The sequence below is a fragment of the Cherax quadricarinatus genome, chromosome 1 (assembly GCF_038502225.1).
Source record: "Cherax quadricarinatus isolate ZL_2023a chromosome 1, ASM3850222v1, whole genome shotgun sequence".
Lineage (NCBI taxonomy): Eukaryota > Metazoa > Arthropoda > Malacostraca > Decapoda > Parastacidae > Cherax > Cherax quadricarinatus.
Window position 1 is genome coordinate 54330456 of NC_091292.1, and position 26764 is coordinate 54357219.

Consider the following 26764-nt stretch of genomic DNA (forward strand, 5'->3'; position numbering starts at 1 on the left):
ATCAAGTGTTTACATTGAAGCATATATGTGAACAGTATTTAGATAAAGGTAGGGAAGTTTTTATTGCATTTATGGATTTAGAAAAGGCATATGATAGAGTGGATAGAGGAGCAATGTGGCAGATGTTGCAAGTTTATGGAATAGGTGGTAAGTTACTAAATGCTGTAAAGAGCTTTTATGAGGATAGTGAGGCTCAGGTTAGGGTGTGTAGAAGAGAGGGAGAATACTTCCCGGTAAAAGTAGGTCTTAGACAGGGATGTGTAATGTCACCATGGTTAATATATTTATAGATGGGGTTGTAAAAGAAGTAAATGCTAGGGTGTTCGGGAGAGGGGTGGGATTAAATTATGGGGAATCAAATTCAAAATGGGAATTGACACAGTTACTTTTTGCTGATGATACTGTGCTTATGGGAGATTCTAAAGAAAAATTGCAAAGGTTAGTGGATGAGTTTGAGAATGTGTGTAAAGGTAGAAAGTTGAAAGTGAACATAGAAAAGAGTAAGGTGATGAGGGTATCAAATGATTTAGATAAAGAAAAATTGGATATCAAATTGGGGAGGAGGAGTATGGAAGAAGTGAATGTTTTCAGATACTTGGGAGTTGACGTGTCGGCGGATGGATTTATGAAGGATGAGGTTAATCATAGAATTGATGAGGGAAAAAAGGTGAGTGGTGCGTTGAGGTATATGTGGAGTCAAAAAACGTTATCTATGGAGGCAAAGAAGGGAATGTATGAAAGTATAGTAGTACCAACACTCTTATATGGATGTGAAGCTTGGGTGGTAAATGCAGCAGCGAGGAGACGGTTGGAGGCAGCGGAGATGTCCTGTCTAAGGGCAATGTGTGGTGTAAATATTATGCAGAAAATTCGGAGTGTGGAAATTAGGAGAAGGTGTGGAGTTAATAAAAGCATTAGTCAGAGGGCAGAAGAGGGGTTGTTGAGGTGGTTTGGTCATTTAGAGAGAATGGATCAAAGTAGAATGACATGGAAAGCATATATATCTATAGGGGAAGGAAAGAGGGGTAGGGGTCGTCCTCGAAAGGGTTGGAAAGAGGGAGTAAAGGAGGTTTTGTGGGCGAGGGGCTTGGACTTCCAGCAAGCGTGCATGAGCGTGTTAGATAGGAGTGAATGTAGACGAATGATACTTGGGACCTGACGATCTGTTGGAGTGTGAGCAGGGTAATATTTAGTGAAGGGATTCAGGGAAACCGGTTATTTTCATATAGTCGGGCTTTAGTCCTGGAAATGGGAAGTACAATGCCTGCACTTTAAAGGAGGGGTTTGGGATATTGGCAGTTTCGAGGGATATGTTGTGTATCTTTATACGTATATGCTTCTAAACTGTTGTATTCTGAGCACCTCTGCAAAAGCAGTGATAATGTGTGAGTGTGGTGAAAGTGTTGAATGATGATGAAAGTATTTTCTTTTTGGGAATTTTCTTTCTTTTTTGGGTCACCCTGCCTCGGTGGGAGACGACCGACTTGTTGAAAAAAAAATATATATAATATATATATATATATATATATATATATATATATATATATATATATATATATATATATATATATATATATATATTATATATATATATATAATTATATATATATATATATATATATATATATATATATATATATATATATATATAATTATATATTATATATATATTATATATATATATATAATTATATATTATATATTATATATATATATATATATATATATATATATATATATATATATATATATATATATATATATATATATATATATATATATATATATATATAAACCTTACTGAAAGCGTCAGTGTTCGCGCCACCGAAGCCACTTGTAACTGACGGGATCAGAATTTAATGGTAAAGTATTTTCAGATGTCTGCAAAATTTTAGCGACTGCTAGAGCTTTGGAGGGTGTGTAGCTCTCACAGGCCAATATGTTAGAACACACCAGACTGTCAAGAACACCCAAGCAATATTATATGAACATGCACTTAGAGTAAAGGATATATTCTTACCTTACATAACAATAGAACTCAATACCGCTATATATTAAGTGATCAACCATCAGTTCTTGTTTTGATTTACGAGAAATTCTTGCCACTTAGCAACAGGTCAAGTTAACGAATTTTCTAATATACTGGAAAGACTACCCATCAGAGGTATAAACAGAACAGTGGCTGGTGCATCCTAGCTCAAGCAGAGTATGACATCTATTACAAGGTAACAACTCGTAATATAAACTCAGATGTAGGGAGAGAGTCATAGCCTAGGTCATATAAACCCAGATGTAGAGTTGCAGCCTAGGTCATATAAACCCAGATGTAGAGTTGCAGCCTAGGTCATATAAACCCAGATGTAGAGTTGCAGCCTAGGTCATATAAACCCAGATGTAGAGTTGCAGCCTAGGTCATATAAGCCCAGATGTAGAGTTGCAGCCTAGGTCATATAAGCCCAGATGTAGAGTTGCAGCCTAGGTCATATAAACCCAGATGTAGAGTTGCAGCCTAGGTCATATAAGCCCAGATGTAGAGTTGCAGCCTAGGTCATATAAGCCCAGATGTAGAGTTGCAGCCTAGGTCATATAAAGCCAGATGTAGAGTTGCAGTCTAGGTCATATAAGCCCAGATGTAGAGTTGCAGCCTAGGTCATATAAGCCCAGATGTAGAGTTGCAGCCTAGGTCATATAAGCCCAGATGTAGAGTTGCAGCCTAGGTCATATAAACCCAGATGTAGAGTTGCAGCCTAGGTCATATAAGCCCAGATGTAGAGTTGCAGCCTAGGTCATATAAAGCCAGATGTAGAGTTGCAGTCTAGGTCATATAAGCCCAGATGTAGAGTTGCAGCCTAGGTCATATAAGCCCAGATGTAGAGTTGCAGCCTAGGTCATATAAACCCAGATGTAGAGTTGCAGCCTAGGTCATATAAACCCAGATGTAGAGTTGCAGCCTAGGTCATATAAGCCCAGATGTAGAGTTGCAGCCTAGGTCATATAAAGCCAGATGTAGAGTTGCAGCCTAGGTCATATAAGCCCAGATGTAGAGTTGCAGCCTAGGTCATATAAACCCAGATGTAGAGTTGCAGCCTAGGTCATATAAACCCAGATGTAGAGTTGCAGCCTAGGTCATATAAGCCCAGATGTAGAGTTGCAGCCTAGGTCATATAAACCCAGATGTAGAGTTGCAGCCTAGGTCATATAAACCCAGATGTAGAGTTGCAGCCTAGGTCATATAAGCCCAGATGTAGAGTTGCAGCCTAGGTCATATAAGCCCAGATGTAGAGTTAAAGTCTAGGTCATATAAACCCAGATGTAGAGTTAAAGTCTAGGTCATATAAACCCAGATGTAGAGTTAAAGTCTAGGTCATATAAACCCAGATGTAGAGTTGCAGCCTAGGTCATATAAGCCCAGATGTAGAGTTGCAGCCTAGGTCATATAAGCCCAGATGTAGAGTTGCAGCCTAGGTCATATAAGCCCAGATGTAGAGTTGCAGCCTAGGTCATATAAGCCCAGATGTAGAGTTGCAGCCTAGGTCATATAAGCCCAGATGTAGAGTTGCAGTCTAGGTCACATAAAGCCAGATGTAGAGTTGCAGTCTAGGTCACATAAAGCCAGATGTAGAGTTGCAGTCTAGGTCACATAAAGCCAGATGTAGAGTTGCAGTCTAGGTCATATAAGCCCAGATGTAGAGTTGCAGTCCAGGTCACATAAAGCCAGATGTAGAGTTGCAGTCTAGGTCACATAAAGCCAGATGTAGAGTTGCAGTCTAGGTCACATAAAGCCAGATGTAGAGTTGCAGTCTAGGTCATATAAAGCCAGATGTAGAGTTGCAGTCTAGGTCACATAAAGCCAGATGTAGAGTTGCAGTCTAGGTCATATAAGCCCAGATGTAGAGTTGCAGTCTAGGTCACATAAAGCCAGATGTAGAGTTGCAGTCTAGGTCACATAAAGCCAGATGTAGAGTTGCAGTCTAGGTCACATAAAGCCAGATGTAGAGTTGCAGTCTAGGTCACATAAAGCCAGATGTAGAGTTGCAGTCTAGGTCACATAAAGCCAGATGTAGAGTTGCAGTCTAGGTCACATAAAGCCAGATGTAGAGTTGCAGTCTAGGTCACATAAAGCCAGATGTAGAGTTGCAGCCTAGGTCATATAAGCCCAGATGTAGAGTTGCAGTCTAGGTCATATAAGCCCAGATGTAGAGTAGCAGTCTAGGTCACATAAAGCCAGATGTAGAGTTGCAGTCTAGGTCATATAAGCCCAGATGTAGAGTAGCAGTCTAGGTCACATAAAGCCAGATGTAGAGTAGCAGTCTAGGTCACATAAAGCCAGATGTAGAGTAGCAGTCTAGGTCACATAAAGCCAGATGTAGAGTAGCAGTCTAGGTCACATAAAGCCAGATGTAGAGTAGCAGTCTAGGTCACATAAAGCCAGATGTAGAGTTGCAGTCTAGGTCACATAAAGCCAGATGTAGAGTTGCAGTCTAGGTCACATAAAGCCAGATGTAGAGTTGCAGTCTAGGTCATATAAAGCCAGATGTAGAGTTGCAGTCTAGGTCACATAAAGCCAGATGTAGAGTTGCAGTCTAGGTCATATAAAGCCAGATGTAGAGTTGCAGTCTAGGTCATATAAAGCCAGATGTAGAGTTGCAGTCTAGGTCATATAAAGCCAGATGTAGAGTTGCAGTCTAGGTCATATAAAGCCAGATGTAGAGTTGCAGTCTAGGTCACATAAAGCCAGATGTAGAGTTGCAGTCTAGGTCATATAAAGCCAGATGTAGAGTTGCAGTCTAGGTCATATAAAGCCAGATGTAGAGTTGCAGTCTAGGTCACATAAAGACAGATGTAGAGTTGCAGTCTAGGTCACATAAAGCCAGATGTAGAGTTGCAGTCTAGGTCACATAAAGCCAGATGTAGAGTTGCAGTCTAGGTCACATAAAGCCAGATGTAGAGTTGCAGCCTAGGTCATATAAGCCCAGATGTAGAGTTGCAGTCTAGGTCATATAAGCCCAGATGTAGAGTTGCAGCCTAGGTCATATAAAGCCAGATGTAGAGTTGCAGTCTAGGTCATATAAAGCCAGATGTAGAGTTGCAGTCTAGGTCACATAAAGCCAGATGTAGAGTTGCAGTCTAGGTCACATAAAGCCAGATGTAGAGTTGCAGTCTAGGTCACATAAAGCCAGATGTAGAGTTGCAGTCTAGGTCACATAAAGCCAGATGTAGAGTTGCAGTCTAGGTCACATAAAGCCAGATGTAGAGTTGCAGTCTAGGTCACATAAAGCCAGATGTAGAGTTGCAGTCTAGGTCACATAAAGCCAGATGTAGAGTTGCAGTCTAGGTCACATAAAGCCAGATGTAGAGTTGCAGTCTAGGTCACATAAAGCCAGATGTAGAGTTGCAGTCTAGGTCACATAAAGCCAGATGTAGAGTTGCAGTCTAGGTCACATAAAGCCAGATGTAGAGTTGCAGTCTAGGTCACATAAAGCTGTGTGTTAGGCTGGACCTCAAAATGCAGTGGTAATGTCTTACTGAAGATTAGCAAGAAAATATGATAATATTACTGTGAATAATTTCAAACTCTTCACCCCAGAAGACTTGTACCCTGGTACAGGTCTTGTACCCTGGTACAGGTCTTGTACCCTGGTACAGGTCTTGTACCCTGGTACAGGTCTTGTACCCTGGTACAGGTCTTGTACCCTGGTACAGGTCTTGTACCCTGGTACAGGTCTTGTACCCTGGTACAGGTCTTGTACCCTGGTACAGGTCTTGTACCCTGGTACAGGTCTTGTACCCTGGTACAGGTCTTGTACCCTGGTACAGGTCTTGTACCCTGGTACAGGTCTTGTACCCTGGTACAGGTCTTGTACCCTGGTACAGGTCTTGTACCCTGGTACAGGTCTTGTACCCTGGTACAGGTCTTGTACCCTGGTACAGGTCTTGTACCCTGGTACAGGTCTTGTACCCTGGTACAGGTCTTGTACCCTGGTACAGGTCTTGTACCCTGGTACAGGTCTTGTACCCTGGTACAGGTCTTGTACCCTGGTACAGGTCTTGTACCCTGGTACAGGTCTTGTACCCTGGTACAGGTCTTGTACCCTGGTACAGGTCTTGTACCCTGGTACAGGTCTTGTACCCTGGTACAGGTCTTGTACCCTGGTACAGGTCTTGTACCCTGGTACAGGTCTTGTACCCTGGTACAGGTCTTGTACCCTGGTACAGGTCTTGTACCCTGGTACAGGTCTTGTACCCTGGTACAGGTCTTGTACCCTGGTACAGGTCTTGTACCCTGGTACAGGTCTTGTACCCTGGTACAGGTCTTGTACCCTGGTACAGGTCTTGTACCCTGGTACAGGTCTTGTACCCTGGTACAGGTCTTGTACCCTGGTACAGGTCTTGTACCCTGGTACAGGTCTTGTACCCTGGTACAGGTCTTGTACCCTGGTACAGGTCTTGTACCCTGGTACAGGTCTTGTACCCTGGTACAGGTCGTGTACCCTGGTACAGGTCTTGTACCCTGGTACAGGTCTTGTACCCTGGTACAGGTCTTGTACCCTGGTACAGGTCTTGTACCCTGGTACAGGTCTTGTACCCTGGTACAGGTCTTGTACCCTGGTACAGGTCTTGTACCCTGGTACAGGTCTTGTACCCTGGTACAGGTCTTGTACCCTGGTACAGGTCTTGTACCCTGGTACAGGTCTTGTACCCTGGTACAGGTCTTGTACCCTGGTACAGGTCTTGTACCCTGGTACAGGTCTTGTACCCTGGTACAGGTCTTGTACCCTGGTACAGGTCTTGTACCCTGGTACAGGTCTTGTACCCTGGTACAGGTCTTGTACCCTGGTACAGGTCTTGTACCCTGGTACAGGTCTTGTACCCTGGTACAGGTCTTGTACCCTGGTACAGGTCTTGTACCCTGGTACAGGTCTTGTACCCTGGTACAGGTCTTGTACCCTGGTACAGGTCTTGTACCCTGGTACAGGTCTTGTACCCTGGTACAGGTCTTGTACCCTGGTACAGGTCTTGTACCCTGGTACAGGTCTTGTACCCTGGTACAGGTCTTGTACCCTGGTACAGGTCTTGTACCCTGGTACAGGTCTTGTACCCTGGTACAGGTCTTGTACCCTGGTACAGGTCTTGTACCCTGGTACAGGTCTTGTACCCTGGTACAGGTCTTGTACCCTGGTACAGGTCTTGTACCCTGGTACAGGTCTTGTACCCTGGTACAGGTCTTGTACCCTGGTACAGGTCTTGTACCCTGGTACAGGTCTTGTACCCTGGTACAGGTCTTGTACCCTGGTACAGGTCTTGTACCCTGGTACAGGTCTTGTACCCTGGTACAGGTCTTGTACCCTGGTACAGGTCTTGTACCCTGGTACAGGTCTTGTACCCTGGTACAGGTCTTGTACCCTGGTACAGGTCTTGTACCCTGGTACAGGTCTTGTACCCTGGTACAGGTCTTGTACCCTGGTACAGGTCTTGTACCCTGGTACAGGTCTTGTACCCTGGTACAGGTCTTGTACCCTGGTACAGGTCTTGTACCCTGGTACAGGTCTTGTACCCTGGTACAGGTCTTGTACCCTGGTACAGGTCTTGTACCCTGGTACAGGTCTTGTACCCTGGTACAGGTCTTGTACCCTGGTACAGGTCTTGTACCCTGGTACAGGTCTTGTACCCTGGTACAGGTCTTGTACCCTGGTACAGGTCTTGTACCCTGGTACAGGTCTTGTACCCTGGTACAGGTCTTGTACCCTGGTACAGGTCTTGTACCCTGGTACAGGTCTTGTACCCTGGTACAGGTCTTGTACCCTGGTACAGGTCTTGTACCCTGGTACAGGTCTTGTACCCTGGTACAGGTCTTGTACCCTGGTACAGGTCTTGTACCCTGGTACAGGTCTTGTACCCTGGTACAGGTCTTGTACCCTGGTACAGGTCTTGTACCCTGGTACAGGTCTTGTACCCTGGTACAGGTCTTGTACCCTGGTACAGGTCTTGTACCCTGGTACAGGTCTTGTACCCTGGTACAGGTCTTGTACCCTGGTACAGGTCTTGTACCCTGGTACAGGTCTTGTACCCTGGTACAGGTCTTGTACCCTGGTACAGGTCTTGTACCCTGGTACAGGTCTTGTACCCTGGTACAGGTCTTGTACCCTGGTACAGGTCTTGTACCCTGGTACAGGTCTTGTACCCTGGTACAGGTCTTGTACCCTGGTACAGGTCTTGTACCCTGGTACAGGTCTTGTACCCTGGTACAGGTCTTGTACCCTGGTACAGGTCTTGTACCCTGGTACAGGTCTTGTACCCTGGTACAGGTCTTGTACCCTGGTACAGGTCTTGTACCCTGGTACAGGTCTTGTACCCTGGTACAGGTCTTGTACCCTGGTACAGGTCTTGTACCCTGGTACAGGTCTTGTACCCTGGTACAGGTCTTGTACCCTGGTACAGGTCTTGTACCCTGGTACAGGTCTTGTACCCTGGTACAGGTCTTGTACCCTGGTACAGGTCTTGTTGTAGGTCCCTGGTACAGGTCTTGTACCCTGGTACAGGTCTTGTACCCTGGTACAGGTCTTGTACCCTGGTACAGGTCTTGTACCCTGGTACAGGTCTTGTACCCTGGTACAGGTCTTGTACCCTGGTACAGGTCTTGTACCCTGGTACAGGTCTTGTACCCTGGTACAGGTCTTGTACCCTGGTACAGGTCTTGTACCCTGGTACAGGTCTTGTACCCTGGTACAGGTCTTGTACCCTGGTACAGGTCTTGTACCCTGGTACAGGTCTTGTACCCTGGTACAGGTCTTGTACCCTGGTACAGGTCTTGTACCCTGGTACAGGTCTTGTACCCTGGTACAGGTCTTGTACCCTGGTACAGGTCTTGTACCCTGGTACAGGTCTTGTACCCTGGTACAGGTCTTGTACCCTGGTACAGGTCTTGTACCCTGGTACAGGTCTTGTACCCTGGTACAGGTCTTGTACCCTGGTACAGGTCTTGTACCCTGGTACAGGTCTTGTACCCTGGTACTGGTCTTGTACCCTGGTACAGGTCTTGTACCCTGGTACAGGTCTTGTACCCTACAGGTCTTGTACCCTGGTACAGGTCTTGTACCCTGGTACAGGTCTTGTACCCTGGTACTGGTCTTGTACCCTGGTACAGGTCTTGTACCCTGGTACAGGTCTTGTACCCTGGTACAGGTCTTGTACCCTGGTACAGGTCTTGTACCCTGGTACAGGTCTTGTACCCTGGTACAGGTCTTGTACCCTGGTACAGGTCTTGTACCCTGGTACAGGTCTTGTACCCTGGTACAGGTCGTGTACCCTGGTACAGGTCTTGTACCCTGGTACAGGTCGTGTACCCTGGTACAGGTCGTGTACCCTGGTACAGGTCTTGTACCCTGGTACAGGTCTTGTACCCTGGTACAGGTCTTGTACCCTGGTACAGGTCTTGTACCCTGGTACAGGTCTTGTACCCTGGTACAGGTCTTGTACCCTGGTACTGGTCTTGTACCCTGGTACAGGTCTTGTACCCTGGTACAGGTCTTGTACCCTGGTACAGGTCTTGTACCCTGGTACAGGTCGTGTACCCTGGTACAGGTCTTGTACCCTGGTACTGGTCTTGTACCCTGGTACTGGTCTTGTACCCTGGTACAGGTCGTGTACCCTGGTACAGGTCTTGTACCCTGGTACAGGTCGTGTACCCTGGTACAGGTCTTGTACCCTGGTACAGGTCGTGTACCCTGGTACAGGTCGTGTACCCTGGTACAGGTCTTGTACCCTGGTACAGGTCTTGTACCCTGGTACAGGTCTTGTACCCTGGTACAGGTCTTGTACCCTGGTACAGGTCTTGTACCCTGGTAGGTCTTGTACCCTGGTACAGGTCTTGTACCCTGGTACAGGTCTTGTACCCTGGTACAGGTCTTGTACCCTGGTACTGGTCTTGTACCCTGGTACAGGTCTTGTACCCTGGTACAGGTCTTGTACCCTGGTACAGGTCTTGTACCCTGGTACAGGTCTTGTACCCTGGTACAGGTCTTGTACCCTGGTACAGGTCTTGTACCCTGGTACAGGTCTTGTACCCTGGTACAGGTCTTGTACCCTGGTACAGGTCTTGTACCCTGGTACAGGTCTTGTACCCTGGTACTGGTCTTGTACCCTGGTACTGGTCTTGTACCCTGGTACAGGTCTTGTACCCTGGTACAGGTCTTGTACCCTGGTACAGGTCTTGTACCCTGGTACTGGTCTTGTACCCTGGTACAGGTCTTGTACCCTGGTACAGGTCTTGTACCCTGGTACAGGTCTTGTACCCTGGTACAGGTCTTGTACCCTGGTACAGGTCTTGTACCCTGGTACAGGTCTTGTACCCTGGTACAGGTCTTGTACCCTGGTACAGGTCTTGTACCCTGGTACTGGTCTTGTACCCTGGTACTGGTCTTGTACCCTGGTACAGGTCTTGTACCCTGGTACAGGTCTTGTACCCTGGTACAGGTCTTGTACCCTGGTACAGGTCTTGTACCCTGGTACAGGTCTTGTACCCTGGTACTGGTCTTGTACCCTGGTACAGGTCTTGTACCCTGGTACAGGTCTTGTACCCTGGTACAGGTCTTGTACCCTGGTACAGGTCTTGTACCCTGGTACAGGTCTTGTACCCTGGTACAGGTCTTGTACCCTGGTACAGGTCTTGTACCCTGGTACAGGTCTTGTACCCTGGTACAGGTCTTGTACCCTGGTACTGGTCTTGTACCCTGGTACTGGTCTTGTACCCTGGTACAGGTCTTGTACCCTGGTACAGGTCTTGTACCCTGGTACAGGTCTTGTACCCTGGTACTGGTCTTGTACCCTGGTACAGGTCTTGTACCCTGGTACAGGTCTTGTACCCTGGTACAGGTCTTGTACCCTGGTACAGGTCTTGTACCCTGGTACAGGTCTTGTACCCTGGTACAGGTCTTGTACCCTGGTACAGGTCTTGTACCCTGGTACAGGTCTTGTACCCTGGTACTGGTCTTGTACCCTGGTACTGGTCTTGTACCCTGGTACAGGTCTTGTACCCTGGTACAGGTCTTGTACCCTGGTACAGGTCTTGTACCCTGGTACAGGTCTTGTACCCTGGTACAGGTCTTGTACCCTGGTACTGGTCTTGTACCCTGGTACAGGTCTTGTACCCTGGTACAGGTCTTGTACCCTGGTACAGGTCTTGTACCCTGGTACAGGTCTTGTACCCTGGTACTGGTCTTGTACCCTGGTACTGGTCTTGTACCCTGGTACAGGTCTTGTACCCTGGTACAGGTCTTGTACCCTGGTACAGGTCTTGTACCCTGGTACAGGTCTTGTACCCTGGTACTGGTCTTGTACCCTGGTACTGGTCTTGTACCCTGGTACAGGTCTTGTACCCTGGTACAGGTCTTGTACCCTGGTACAGGTCTTGTACCCTGGTACAGGTCTTGTACCCTGGTACTGGTCTTGTACCCTGGTACTGGTCTTGTACCCTGGTACAGGTCTTGTACCCTGGTACAGGTCTTGTACCCTGGTACTGGTCTTGTACCCTGGTACAGGTCTTGTACCCTGGTACTGGTCTTGTACCCTGGTACTGGTCTTGTACCCTGGTACAGGTCTTGTACCCTGGTACAGGTCTTGTACCCTGGTACAGGTCTTGTACCCTGGTACAAGTCTTCTGGGGTGGTACGAGAACAATGTTCACGTATCACACCAGAAGACTTGTACCCTGGTACAGGTCTTCTGGGGTGGTACGTGGACAATGTTCACGGAAAACACTCAAACGCAACTTCACACACCGCAAACACACTCATACCATAAACATGCTGTCATACCACAAACACATTGTCATACCATAAAAAACTGTCATACCATAAACACATTCTCATACCACACTGTCATACCACAAACACATTGTCATACCATAAACACACTGTCATACCGCAAATACATTGTCACACCACAAACACTGTCATGCCACAAACACATTGCCATACCGCAAACACATTGCCATACCGCAAGCACACTGTCATACCTCACAGTCAAACCACCACCACCCTGTCATACCACATTCTCATACCACACTGTCATACCACAAACACATTGTCATACCACAAACACAGTCATACCATAAACACACTGTCATACCGCAAATACATTGTCACACCACAAACACTGTCATGCCACAAACACATTGCCATACCACAAACACACTGCCATACCGCAAACATTGTCAAACCGCAAACACAATGTCATACCACAAACACATTGTCATACAACAGGCATACCACAAACACACTGTCATACAACACATTGTCATACCACAGTCATACCACACACTGTCATACCACAAACACACTGTCATACCACACACTCATACCACACACTGTCATATCACAAACATTGTCATACCACAAACACAACGTCATACCACAAACACATTGTCATACCACAAACACATTGTCATACAACACATACATTGTCATACCACACACTGTCATACCACAAACATTGTCATACCACAAACACATTGTCATACCACAAACACACTGTCATACCACAAACACACTGTCATACTACAAACACTGTCATACCACATTGTCGTACCACAAACACATTGTCATACCACAAACACACTGTCATACCACAAACTGTCACACCACAAACACAATGTCATACCACAAACTGTCATACCACAAACACACTGTCATACAACAAACACACTGTCACACCACAAACACACTGTCACACCACAAACACACTGTCACACCACAAACTGTCACACCACAAACACACTGTCATACCACAAACTGTCACACCACAAACACAATGTCATACCACAAACTGTCATACCACACTGTCATACCACAAACACATTGTCATACCACAAACACAGTCATACCATAAACACACTGTCATACCGCAAATACATTGTCACACCACAAACACTGTCATGCCACAAACACATTGCCATACCACAAACACACTGCCATACCGCAAACATTGTCATACCGCAAACACAATGTCATACCACAAACACATTGTCATACAACAGGCATACCACAAACACACTGTCATACAACACATTGTCATACCACAGTCATACCACACACTGTCATACCACAAACACACTGTCATACCACACACACATTGTCATACCACACTGTCATACCACATTGTCATACCACACACTCATACCACACACTGTCATATCACAAACATTGTCATACCACAAACACAACGTCATACCACAAACACATTGTCATACCACAAACACATTGTCATACAACACATACATTGTCATACCACAAACACACTGTCATACCACATTGTCATACCACAAACATTGTCATACCACAAACATTGTCATACCACAAACACATTGTCATACCACAAACACACTGTCATACCACAAACACACTGTCATACTACAAACACTGTCATACCACATTGTCATACCACAAACACATTGTCATACCACAAACACACTGTCATACCACAAACTGTCACACCACAAACACAATGTCATACCACAAACTGTCATACCACAAACACACTGTCATACAACAAACACACTGTCACACCACAAACACACTGTCACACCACAAACACACTGTCACACCACAAACTGTCACACCACAAACACACTGTCATACCACAAACTGTCACACCACAAACACAATGTCATACCACAAACTGTCATACCACAAACACACTGTCACACCACAAACACACTGTCACACCACAAACACACTGTCATACCACAAACACACTGTCACACCGCAAACACACTGTCATACCACAAACACACTGTCACACCACAAACACACTGTCACACCGCAAACACATTGTCATACCACAAACACACTGTCATACCACAAACACACTGTCACACCACAAACACACTGTCATACCACAAACACACTGTCACACCACAAACACACTGTCACACCACAAACACACTCTCACACCACAAACACACTGTCATACCACAAACACACTGTCACACCACAAACACACTGTCATACCACAAACACACTGTCACACCACAAACACACTGTCATACCACAAACACACTGTCACACCACAAACACACTCTCACACCACAAACACACTCTCACACCACAAACACACTCTCACACCACAAACACACTCTCACACCACAAACACACTGTCACACCACAAACACACTGTCACACCACAAACACACTGTCACACCACAAACACACACTCACACCACAAACACACTCTCACACCACAAACACACTCTCACACCACAAACACACTGTCACACCACAAACACACTCTCACACCACAAACACACTCTCACACCACAAACACACTGTCACACCACAAACACACTGTCACACCACAAACACACTGTCACACCACAAACACACTGTCACACCACAAACACTGTCACACCACAAACACACTGTCACACCACAAACACACTGTCACACCACAAACACACTGTCACACCACAAACACACTGTCACACCACAAACACACTGTCACACCACAAACACACTCTCACACCACAAACACACTCTCACACCACAAACACACTCTCACACCACAAACACACTGTCACACCACAAACACACTCTCACACCACAAACACACTCTCACACCACAAACACACTGTCACACCACAAACACACTGTCACACCACAAACACACTGTCACACCACAAACACACTGTCACACCACAAACACACTCTCACACCACAAACACACTGTCACACCACAAACACACTGTCACACCACAAACACACTCTCACACCACAAACACACTCTCACACCACAAACACACTGTCACACCACAAACACACTCTCACACCACAAACACACTGTCACACCACAAACACACTGTCACACCACAAACACACTCTCACACCACAAACACACTGTCACACCACAAACACACTCTCACACCACAAACACACTGTCACACCACAAACACACTGTCACACCACAAACACACTCTCACACCACAAACACACTCTCACACCACAAACACACTCTCACACCACAAACACACTCTCACACCACAAACACACTCTCACACCACAAACACACTGTCACACCACAAACACACTGTCACACCACAAACACACTCTCACACCACAAACACACTCACACCACAAACACACTGTCACACCACAAACACACTCTCACACCACTAACACACTGTCACACCACAAACACACTGTCACACCACAAACACACTCTCACACCACAAACACACTCTCACACCACAAACACACTCTCACACCACTAACACACTCTCACACCACAAACACACTGTCACACCACAAACACACTCTCACACCACTAACACACTCTCACACCACAAACACACTGTCACACCACTAACACACTGTCACACCACAAACACACTGTCACACCACAAACACACTCTCACACCACAAACACACTCTCACACCACAAACACACTCTCACACCACAAACACACTCTCACACCACAAACACACTCTCACACCACAAACACACTGTCACACCACAAACACACTCTCACACCACAAACACACTGTCACACCACTAACACACTCTCACACCACAAACACACTGTCACACCACAAACACACTCTCACACCACAAACACACTCTCACACCACAAACACACTCTCACACCACTAACACACACTCACACCACAAACACACTGTCACACCACAAACACACTGTCACACCACAAACACACTGTCACACCACAAACACACTGTCACACCACAAACACACTGCCACACCACTAACACACTCTCACACCACAAACACACTGTCACACCACTAACACACTCTCACACCACAAACACACTGTCACACCACAAACACACTGTCACACCACAAACACACTCTCACACCACAAACACACTCTCACACCACTAACACACTCTCACACCACAAACACACTGTCACACCACAAACACACTCTCACACCACAAACACACTCTCACACCACAAACACACTGTCACACCACACACTGTCACACCACAAACACACTGTCACACCACAAACACACTGTCACACCACAAACACACTCTCACACCACAAACACACTCTCACACCACAAACACACTGTCACACCACAAACACACTCTCACACCACAAACACACTCTCACACCACTAACACACTCTCACACCACAAACACACTGTCACACCACAAACACACTCTCACATCACTAACACACTCTCACACCACAAACACACTCTCACACCACAAACACACTCTCACACCACTAACACACTCTCACACCACAAACACACTGTCACACCATAAACACACTCTCACATCACTAACACACTCTCACACCACAAACACACTCTCACACCACAAACACACTCTCACACCACTAACACACTCTCACACCACAAACACACTGTCACACCACAAACACACTCTCACACCACTAACACACTCTCACACCACTAACACACTCTCACACCACAAACACACTCTCACACCACAAACACACTGTCACACCACTAACACACTCTCACACCACAAACACACTCTCACACCACTAACACACTCTCACACCACTAACACACTCTCACACCACAAACACACTCTCACACCACTAACACACTCTCACACCACAAACACACTGTCACACCACAAACACACTCTCACACCACTAACACACTCTCACACCACTAACACACTCTCACACCACAAACACACTGTCACACCACAAACACACTCTCACACCACAAACACACTCTCACACCACAAACACACTGTCACACCACAAACACACTCTCACACCACTAACACACTCTCACACCACTAACACACTCTCACACCACAAACACTCTCACACCACAAACACACTCTCACACCACAAACACACTCTCACACCACTAACACACTCTCACACCACAAACACACTCTCACACCACTAACACACTCTCACACCACTAACACACTCTCACACCACAAACACACTCTCACACCACAAACACACTCTCACACCACAAACACTCTCACACCACAAACACACTGTCACACCACAAACACACTCTCACACCACTAACACACTCTCACACCACTAACACACTCTCACACCACAAACACACTCTCACACCACTAACACACTCTCACACCACAAACACACTCTCACACCACAAACACACTCTCACACCACAAACACTCTCACACCACAAACACACTGTCACACCAGAAACCTTGTCAAAAATTCAGTTATCTAAGAGAACAAGAGTCAATACATAGATAATCTCCGCCACTCATATATAGGTTATAGGAGGCGCTAAACTAGTAGGGGTCGTATAGCTCCTGGTAATCATGATTGGTCTAAGGACGGACAGTGCAGCTCCGATTCCCTACACCAAGAGCCCTCCACCAACAACAAAGTAGCTGCATTTAATGTGCTTTCTTGATCAAAGGGGAGGGTGTGGATATCAGAAGTTACGCAAGTATCAGTGGCTGCCGTCAAGTTAACTCCTGCCTAACTTATACATTAACCACATAACCCACCGCCTATTAACCTACACACAAGCAATTACTTGCGGAAGCATCATTAATGGCCACAAGATAGTGAGAGGCTGATGACGCACGCAGCCTACCACTAAATGTATGACTCTCACAGAACTCAATAAGCTGTATTATGACGATACTTCGCTCACCTTGAGCGAAACGTTATTATAATGAAGGACTACACAATTTTATTTGCTTTTACAATAGCCACATGTTCAATGATGGAAGGAACGATGAAGAGCACAACACTACCAGGTTAATGGGTACTATATTGTCGTGGGTGCGAGGCAGAGTCCCTCAAACAAGCCTAACTGCCCTAGGCCTACAATATAATAGTCAGCTATGCAGCTGTTTTTCCGGGTCCCTCACAACCCCAGGTTCTGGGTCCCTCACAACCCCAGGTTCTGGGTCCCTCACAACCCCAGGTTCTGGGTCCCGCACAACCCCAGGTTCTGGGTCCCTCACAACCCCAGGTTCTGGGTCCCTCACAACCCCAGGTTCTGGGTCCCTCACAACCCCAGGTTCTGGGTCCCTCACAACCCCAGGTTCTGGGTCCTTCACAGCCCCAGGTTCTGTGTCCCTCACAACCCCAGGTTCTGGGTCCCTCACAACCCCAGGTTCTGGGTCCCTTACAACCCCAGGTTCTGGGTCCCTCACAACCCCATGTTCTGGGTCCCTCACAACCCTAGGTTCTGGGTCCCTCACAACCCCAGGTTCTGGGTCCCTCACAACCCCAGGTTCTGGGTCCTTCACAGCCCCAGGTTCTGGGTCCTTCACAGCCCCAGGTTCTGGGTCCCTCAACCCCAGGTTATGAGGCCCCTACAACCCCAGGTTCTGGGTCCTTCACAACCCCAGGTTATGAGGCCCCTACAACCCCAGGTTATGGGTCCTTCACAACCCCAGGTTCTGGGCCCCTCACAACCCCAGGTTCTCGGTCCCTCACAACCCCAGGTTATGAGGCCCCTACAACCCCAGGTTCTGGGTCCTTCTCAACCCCAGGTTCTGGGTCCCTCACAACCCCAGATTCTGGGTCCCTCAACCCCAGGTTATGAGGCCCCTACAACCCCAGGTTCTGGGTCCCTCATAACCCCAGGTTCTGGCTCCCTCACAACCCCAGGTTCTGGGTCCCTCACAACCCCAGGTTCTGGGTCCCTCACAACCCCAGGTTCTGGGTCCCTCACAACCCCAGGTTCTGGGTCCCTCACAACCCCAGGTTCTGGGTCCCTCATAACCCCAGGTTCTGGGTCCCTCACAACCCCAGGTTCTGGGTCCTTCACAACCTCAGGTTCCGGGTCCTTCACAACCCCAGGTTCCGGGTCCTTCACAACCCCAGGTTCTGGGTCCTTCACAAGCCCAGGCTCTGGGTCCTTCACAACCCCAGGTTCCGGGTCCCTCACAACCCCAGGTTCTGGGTCCCTCACAACCCGAGATTCTGGGTCCCTCACAACCCCAGGTTCTGGGTCCCTCACAACCCCAGGTTCCGGGTCCCTCACAACCCCAGGTTCTGGGTCCCTCACAACCCCAGGTTCTTGGTCCCTCACAACCCCAGGCTCTGGGTCCCTCAACCCCAGGTTATGAGGCCCCTACAACCCCAGGTTCCGGGTCCCTCACAACCCCAGGTTCTGGGTCCCTCACAACCCTAGGTTCTGGGTCCCCTACAACCCGAGGTTCTGGATCCCTCAGTCACTAGATCCGCTACTCATACACTAGCAGTTTCTCACAGAGGTAGTCCTGTCTCACACTGACAGTGTTCTCACAAGCCACTGCCAACAACGTTAGTCCCAGTCAGAACACAACAAAATGTTTACAGTCAAATCTCAAGTGTGTTTTTGGACATTATCTTCCTACCATTTTTTACTTTGGGAAAATGTACTCTCACGATTAAGATGCAAAATGGAACACACACAGGGACTGCCGGGTCAAACTGTCAGTTCACCATAACTTACGAGACTGTAATGTCTATCAGACATACATACCGTCCTAACACACTAACTGACCTCCTTGCTGAAGGCTCCACCTTTAACTCAGACTGACTTTTAACACAAACTAGCCTATTGCAAAAACTATACTTTCAGTGTTACACTTGCACTAATCCCCACCTTCACTAACTCCCAGCCCTTACACACCCCCACCCACAGTGTTGTGTTATTACTGTTTTACATGACGTGTAAATGTTTAAATATTCAATAAGGCTACATCAGTAGCCTCGCCAAAACTTAAACTTCCGTAACGTAACTTAGCTCATTCCTACCACACCAATCTTACACAAACCACAGTACGGGTGGGGATTGAACTGGCGTCAAGTTCAATCCTCACCCGTGCCGTAGTTTGTTTACAATCGTATTACGATTTCGTGAGTCACCAATCTTAAGTCAGTGTGACTTTAGTTAATGTATTTTACTGATGTTGATTAGTACTAACTTGGTGATGTTCAGTGATCTTCGTCGCGTCACCGTGACAGTTAATTTATACTGACACAATCATCACTGCTTCACAAGCCAAGACCGCAAACTCTGCCTTAAATATCACGATACAACGATTCTCATCCCCCTACCCTGCCTCCCTCATCCCTGCCTCCCCTACCCAGCCCCCAAGACATGACCTGTTCATCACTCCACACTGAGCCAGGTCCTCGACTCCTGCCACTGACCACCTGGTGGTCATCACACTAAGCCAGGTCTGGATCAGACTTCACTGGCCGCGGTGCTGCCACCTTCAACAATTTCCTCTCGTTGCATCAAACCCTAGCGCGAAGCAGTGGGCGGGGCTACGACATTATCGTGTTAATATTCATCAGGGAAGTGCTAAACCCGTTAGGGTTATAACAACAGTAGGGGAACGAGAGAGAATCAGGTTTGATCAGAGGAAGAGGAGAGCTCAGATTCGTTGGATCCAGATTACCTTGACTGCTGACGCTGGTCAGCAGTCAAGGTTCAACAGTAAAAGTTCACCAGTAAAGGTTCAGCAGTAAATGTTCAGCAGTGTAGGTTCAACACCAAAGGTTCAACAGGAAAGTTGAGACAACGCTGAGGACAAAACAGTTAACGAAGTTGGCAAGTTAACCTGCAGAGCAGAAGCAACATCAACGAACATTAACGAGGTTCGGCCGCCGCACGGACCCTCATCATTTATCTTGATAAAGCTCCTGTCCACAGCTCGCTGAGCGAACCAAGCTTCGTCAGTTGATTAATGCCGAGTACTTCTACTTCTGGCTTGTATGTGTATGGTACCATCATGGTGCCAGTATTGTATGTGTATGGTACCATCATGGTGCCAGTATTGTATGTGTATAGTACCATCACGGTGCCAGTATTGTATGTGTATAGTACCATCATGGTGCCAGTATGTGTATAGTACCATCATAGTGCCAGTATTGTATGTGTATAGTACCATCATAGTGCCAGTATTGTATGTGTATAGTACCATCATAGTGCCAGTATGTGTATAGTACCATCATGGTGCCAGTATGTGTATAGTACCATCATGGTGCCAGTATGTGTATAGTACCATCATGGTGCCAGTATGTGTATAGTACCATCATGGTGCCAGTATGTGTATAGTACCATCATGGTGCCAGTATGTGTATAGTACCATCATGGTGCCAGTATGTGTATAGTACCATCATGGTGCCAGTATGTGTATAGTACCATCATGGTGCCAGTATGTGTATAGTACCATCATGGTGCCAGTATGTGTATAGTACCATCATGGTGCCAGTATGTGTATAGTACCATCATGGTGCCAGTATGTGTATAGTACCATCATGGTGCCAGTACTGAATCCTTGTGAAGAGCAAAAAGACAATACCCTGACTGGTCCAAGATGGACTGAAACATCGTAAGCTCCTCACTCTACGTGCAGGTTACCTGCCTATGGTTGTAATCTGAGAGGACATAACACAACTTCCCTTATCATACATGTCCCGAGTCATGTAGTCTATCCTGCCAAATTCAGTATGTATAATATACATGACATTGTTACTGTAGTAAGTTCAATTGAAAACTATACAGAAATAGCGAGAATTATACACCAGGATCCATACTGAAATAAGGAATATTGCAAATTGAATTTATTTGTATTCATCTGGGAGGAGGTAAGCCCGTACTGGTCATACAACATCTGTGGAATGGGAGGCAATCAAGTTAGATCCGCGGAGAGGGAGGGTAGCGCCAATTCCTTGGATGCGCAAGTTATCGGTCAAGTTAATACGAGTCAATTTTTGGCGTACTGGTGAATGGAATTCAAAGTACATAAATATACTTCAGTGTACACAAATGTATCTCAACGTACAAAGATGCAGTTCAACGTATATACGTGGTACATGTATCAACGCTGTACGCTTGGTTGTGATACTGCAGTCAAATTTTCGACTCCCCGTCTCATCTCCATAAAAATGTTGACATGCACCAACACACAGGCTGCTGCAGACCAACTGTTTTTGTAAGGGTGAGTCGTCTTGCTGAATTCTTCAACACTGTTAGACTATTGCAATACTCGTACTGACTTTCTGGAGAAGATGGTTGATGCTGTGGGTCCAGTATGATTAGCTTTCTGAAGGTGGTTGATGCTGTGGGTCCAGTATGATTAGATTTCTGAAGATGGTTGATGCTGTGGGTCCAGTATGATTAGTTTTTTGAAGATGGAGTGTTAGTTAACCCCTTCCATATTACATACCCAGGACATACACCAGACTGCTTCAGAACATGTAACTCTTCATGACCAATACCAGCTGGTAAGCTTGGAATATCACCTTATTAATTAACAAACAGTGGTCCCGAGGCGAAGATAGACAGTATGCACGATCGGGAAATGCCCTTCATAGTCCTTATTCCACCAACTAACAGACGGAGCCACAGTCACAAAACAGAACTATCTTCAAATATCGGAGAACGTTCAATCCAACAGACTTTGGAACAGACAGTAGTGATTAAGGATGAAATACTGTCACACAAGAAAAAAAACATGCGTGGGAGAGGGGTAAAAACAATAGGTTGAGACATGATCTCAACATAGCTACGGAAGCAAGGTGCAGAAAACAGAAGTTAAGACTGACCCCCCGCAAGCACAGGCAGAACACCAGGCCTCAGTGTGACAACACACCTCAAACAATCACTAGCCCATCACAACATAATTATCAACCTCCACACTACCACCACACACCACTACTATGCACACCACGCCACTACCACCACAACACAACACCACTAAGAGTGTGGCTGGCGTGCAGCAGCTGGAGTGACGTAAGGTTGTGTGTTAAAGGTGCAGTCTTACTTACCCAGGACCTCCCATCACCACACCTCCACCTCACATGTACAATGGTACTAGTGTACAACCACACGTAGAATTGTACTAGTGCATAACCACATGCACAATGGTACTAGTGCACATGTACAATGGTATTAGTGTACATGTACAGTGGTACTAGTGTACAACATGTACACTGGCACTAGTGTACAACCACATGTACAATGGTACTAATGTACAACCACATGTACAATGGTACTAATGTACAACCACATGTACAATGGTACTAATGTACAACCACATGTACACTGGTACTAGTGTGAAACCACATGTACACTGGTACTAGTGCACAAGTACACTGGTACTAGTGCACAAGTACACTGGTACTAGTGTACAACCACATGTACACTGGTACTAGTGCACAACCACATGTACAATGGTATTAGTGTACAACTACATGTACAATGGTACTGGTGTACAACCACATGAACACTGGTACTGGTATACATGTACACTGGTACTAGTGTACAATCACATGTACACTGGTAATGTACAACTACATGTACAATGGTACTAGTGTACAACCACATGCACATTGATACTTGTGTACATGTACACTGACACTGGTATACAACCACATGTACACCGACACTGGTATACAACTACATGTACACTGACACTGGTATACAACCACATGTACACTGACACTGGTATACAACTACATGTACACTGACACTGGTATACAACCACATGTACACTGACACTGGTATACAACTACATGTACACCGACACTGGTATACAACTACATGTACACTGACACTGGTATACAACTACATGTACACTGACACTGGTATACAACCACATGTACACTGACACTGGTATACAACTACATGTACACCGACACTGGTATACAACTACATGTACACTGACACTGGTATACAACTACATGTACACTGACACTGGTATACAACCACATGTACACTGACACTGGTATACAACCACATGTACACTGACACTGGTATACAACTACATGTACACTGACACTAGTATACAACTACATGTACACTGATCCTTGTTTACAAACATCAATATCTGGGTCATATGTGGATTTTCAAATACATATGTGAATTATCTGATCTTGAAACGTGCTGTGTGTGTTCGTATGTGCGTGTGAGTGCATGTGTGTGTGTGTGTGTGTGTGTGTGTGTGTGTGTGTGTGTGTGTGTGTGTGTGTGTGTGTGTGTGTGTGTGTGTGTGTGTGAGCCTAGGATAATGTCTGGTTAAAACATGATGGTTCCTGAACCAGGATAATGTCTGGTTAAAACATGATGGTTCCTGAACCAGGATAATGTCTGGTTAAAGACATGTTAGAACATCAGGTACCACCAGTTAACTAATACACCAGTTAGAACCAGTTAACCAATACACCAGTTAGAACCAGTTAACCAATACACCAGTTAGAACCAGTTAACCAATACACCAGTTAGAACCAGTTAATACACCAGTTAGAACCAGTTAATACACCAGTTAGAACCAGTTAACCAATACACCAGTTAGAACCAGTTAATACACCAGTTAGAACCAGTTAATACACCAGTTAGAACCAGTTAATACACCAGTTAGAACCAGTTAACCAATACACCAGTTAGAACCAGTTAACCAATACACCAGTTAGAACCAGTTAACCAATACACCAGTTAGAACCAGTTAACCAATACACCAGTTAGAACTAGTTAACCAATACACCAGTTAGAACCAGTTAACCAATACACCAGTTAGAACCAGTTAACCAATACACCAGTTAGAACCAGTTAACCAATACACCAGTTAGAACCAGTTAACCAATACACCAGTTAGAACCAGTTAACCAATACACCAGTTAGAACCAGTTAACCAATACACCAGTTAGAACTAGTTAACCAATACACCAGTTACAACCAGTTAACCAATACACCAGTTACAACCAGTTAACCAATACACCAGTTACAACCAGTTAACCAATACACCAGTTACAACCAGTTAACCAATACACCAGTTAGAATCAGTTAACCAATACACCAGTTAGAACCAGTTAACCAATACACCAGTTAGAACCAGTTAACCAATACACCAGTTAGAACCAGTTAACCAATACACCAGTTAGAACCAGTTAACCTATACACCAGTTAGAACCAGTTAACCAATACACCAGTTAGAACCAGTTAACCAATACACCAGTTAGAACCAGTTAACCAATACACCAGTTAGAACCAGTTAACCAATACACCAGTTAGAACCAGTTAACCAATACACCAGTTAGAACCAGTTAACCAATACATCAGTTAGAACCTGTTAACCAATACACCAGTTAGAACCAGTTAACCAATACACCAGTTAGAACCAGTTAACCAATACACCAGTTAGAACCAGTTAATCAATACACCAGTTAGAACCAGTTAATCAATACACCAGTAAGAACCAGTTAACCAACACACCAGTTAGAACCAGTTAACCAACACACCAGTTAGAACCAGTTAACCAATAAACCAGTTAGAACCAGTTAACCAATACACCAGTTAGAACCTGTTAACCAATACACCAGTTAGAACCAGTTAACCAACACACCAGTTAGAACCAGTTAACCAACACACCAGGTAGAACCAGTTAACCAACACACCAGTTAGAACCAGTTAACCAACACACCAGTTAGAACCAGTTAACCAATACACCAGGTAGAACCAGTTAATCAATACCCCAGTTAACCAATACACCTGTTAACTAACACACCAGTTAGAACCAGTTAATCAATACACCAGTTAACCAATACACCAGTTAACCAACAACCAGTTACAACCAGTTAACCAATACACCAGTTAACCAACAACCAGTTAAAACCAGTTAACCAACACACCAGTTAGAACCAGTTAACCAATACACCAGTTAGAACCAGTTAACCAATACACCAGTTAACCAACAACCAGTTAAAACCAGTTAACCAACACACCAGTTAGAACCAGTTAACCAACACACCAGTTAGAACAAATTAACAATAAACCAAGCCCTAGAGGGTGAAGTGTTTTAGTGGCACATTAACCCCGGTTAATATTCCAGGCTGGATAATATGACTCACTGGGTGAATATCACAACGCAGATTTACTCTTTCTGAAATTTGGAAATTAAATCAACGCTTCGTGCGTGACTACTTCCCTGTTGTTGTTGTTGTTGTTGTTGTTGTTGTTGTTGTTGTTGTTGTTGTTGTTGTTGTTGTTGGTGTTGTTGTTGGTGTTGTTGTTGGTGAGTTGTGTCCTGTTGTGCTGCTGTTGTTGTTGGTGAGTTGTGTCCTGTTGTGCTGCTGTTGTTGTTGGTGAGTTGTGTCCTGTTGTGCTGTTGTTGTTGGTGAGTTGTGTCCTGTTGTGCTGCTGTTGTTGTTGGTGAGTTGTGTCCTGTTGTGCTGTTGTTGTTGGTGAGTTGTGTCCTGTTGTGTTGTTGTTGTTGTTGTGTTTGGCTGTGTTGGTGTGTGTGTTGGTGTGTCCTGTTGTTGTTGTGTTGGAGTGTGTTGGTGGGTGTGTTGGTGTGTGTTGGAGTGTGTGTTGGTGTGTCCCGTTGTATGTTGTTGTTGTTGTTGGTGTGTCTTGTTGTATGTTGTTGTTGGTGTGTCTTGTTGTATGTTGTTGTTGTGTTGATGTGTGTGTTGTTGTTGTTGTGTTGGTGTGTGTGTTGTTGGTGTGTGTGTTGTTTTTGTGTTGGGGTGTGTTGGTGTGTGTGTGTGTGTTGTTGTTGATGTTGGTGTGTGAGTTGTGTCTTGTTGTTGTTGTGTTGGTGTGTGTGTTGTTGTTGTTGTGTTGGTGTGTGTGTTGTTGTTGTTGTGTTGGTGTGTGTGTTGTTGTTGTTGTGTTGGTGTGTGTGTTGTTGTTGTTGTGTTGGTGTGTGTGTTGTTGTTGTTGTGTTGGTGTGTGTGTTGTTGTTGTTGTGTTGGTGTGTGTGTTGTTGTTGTTGTGTTGGTGTGTGTGTTGTTGTTGTGTTGGTGTGTGTGTTGTTGT

At 45.7% G+C, this 26764-nt stretch overlaps 1 protein-coding gene across 1 annotated transcript in view; it reads right to left on the reverse strand.

Moving 5' to 3' along the window:
* Positions 1-18547: 18547 nt before the first annotated feature.
* LOC138852817 (proteoglycan 4-like) overlaps positions 18548-26764 on the reverse strand; it is a 26433-nt gene continuing 18216 nt past the window's right edge. The window contains exons 4-5 of the mRNA XM_070085863.1: positions 21935-22109; positions 18548-19084 (exon numbers count right to left, since the gene is read on the reverse strand). Of these exons, the coding sequence (XP_069941964.1) occupies positions 18548-19084; positions 21935-22109 (712 nt within the window). The remainder of the gene's footprint in view (positions 19085-21934; positions 22110-26764) is intronic.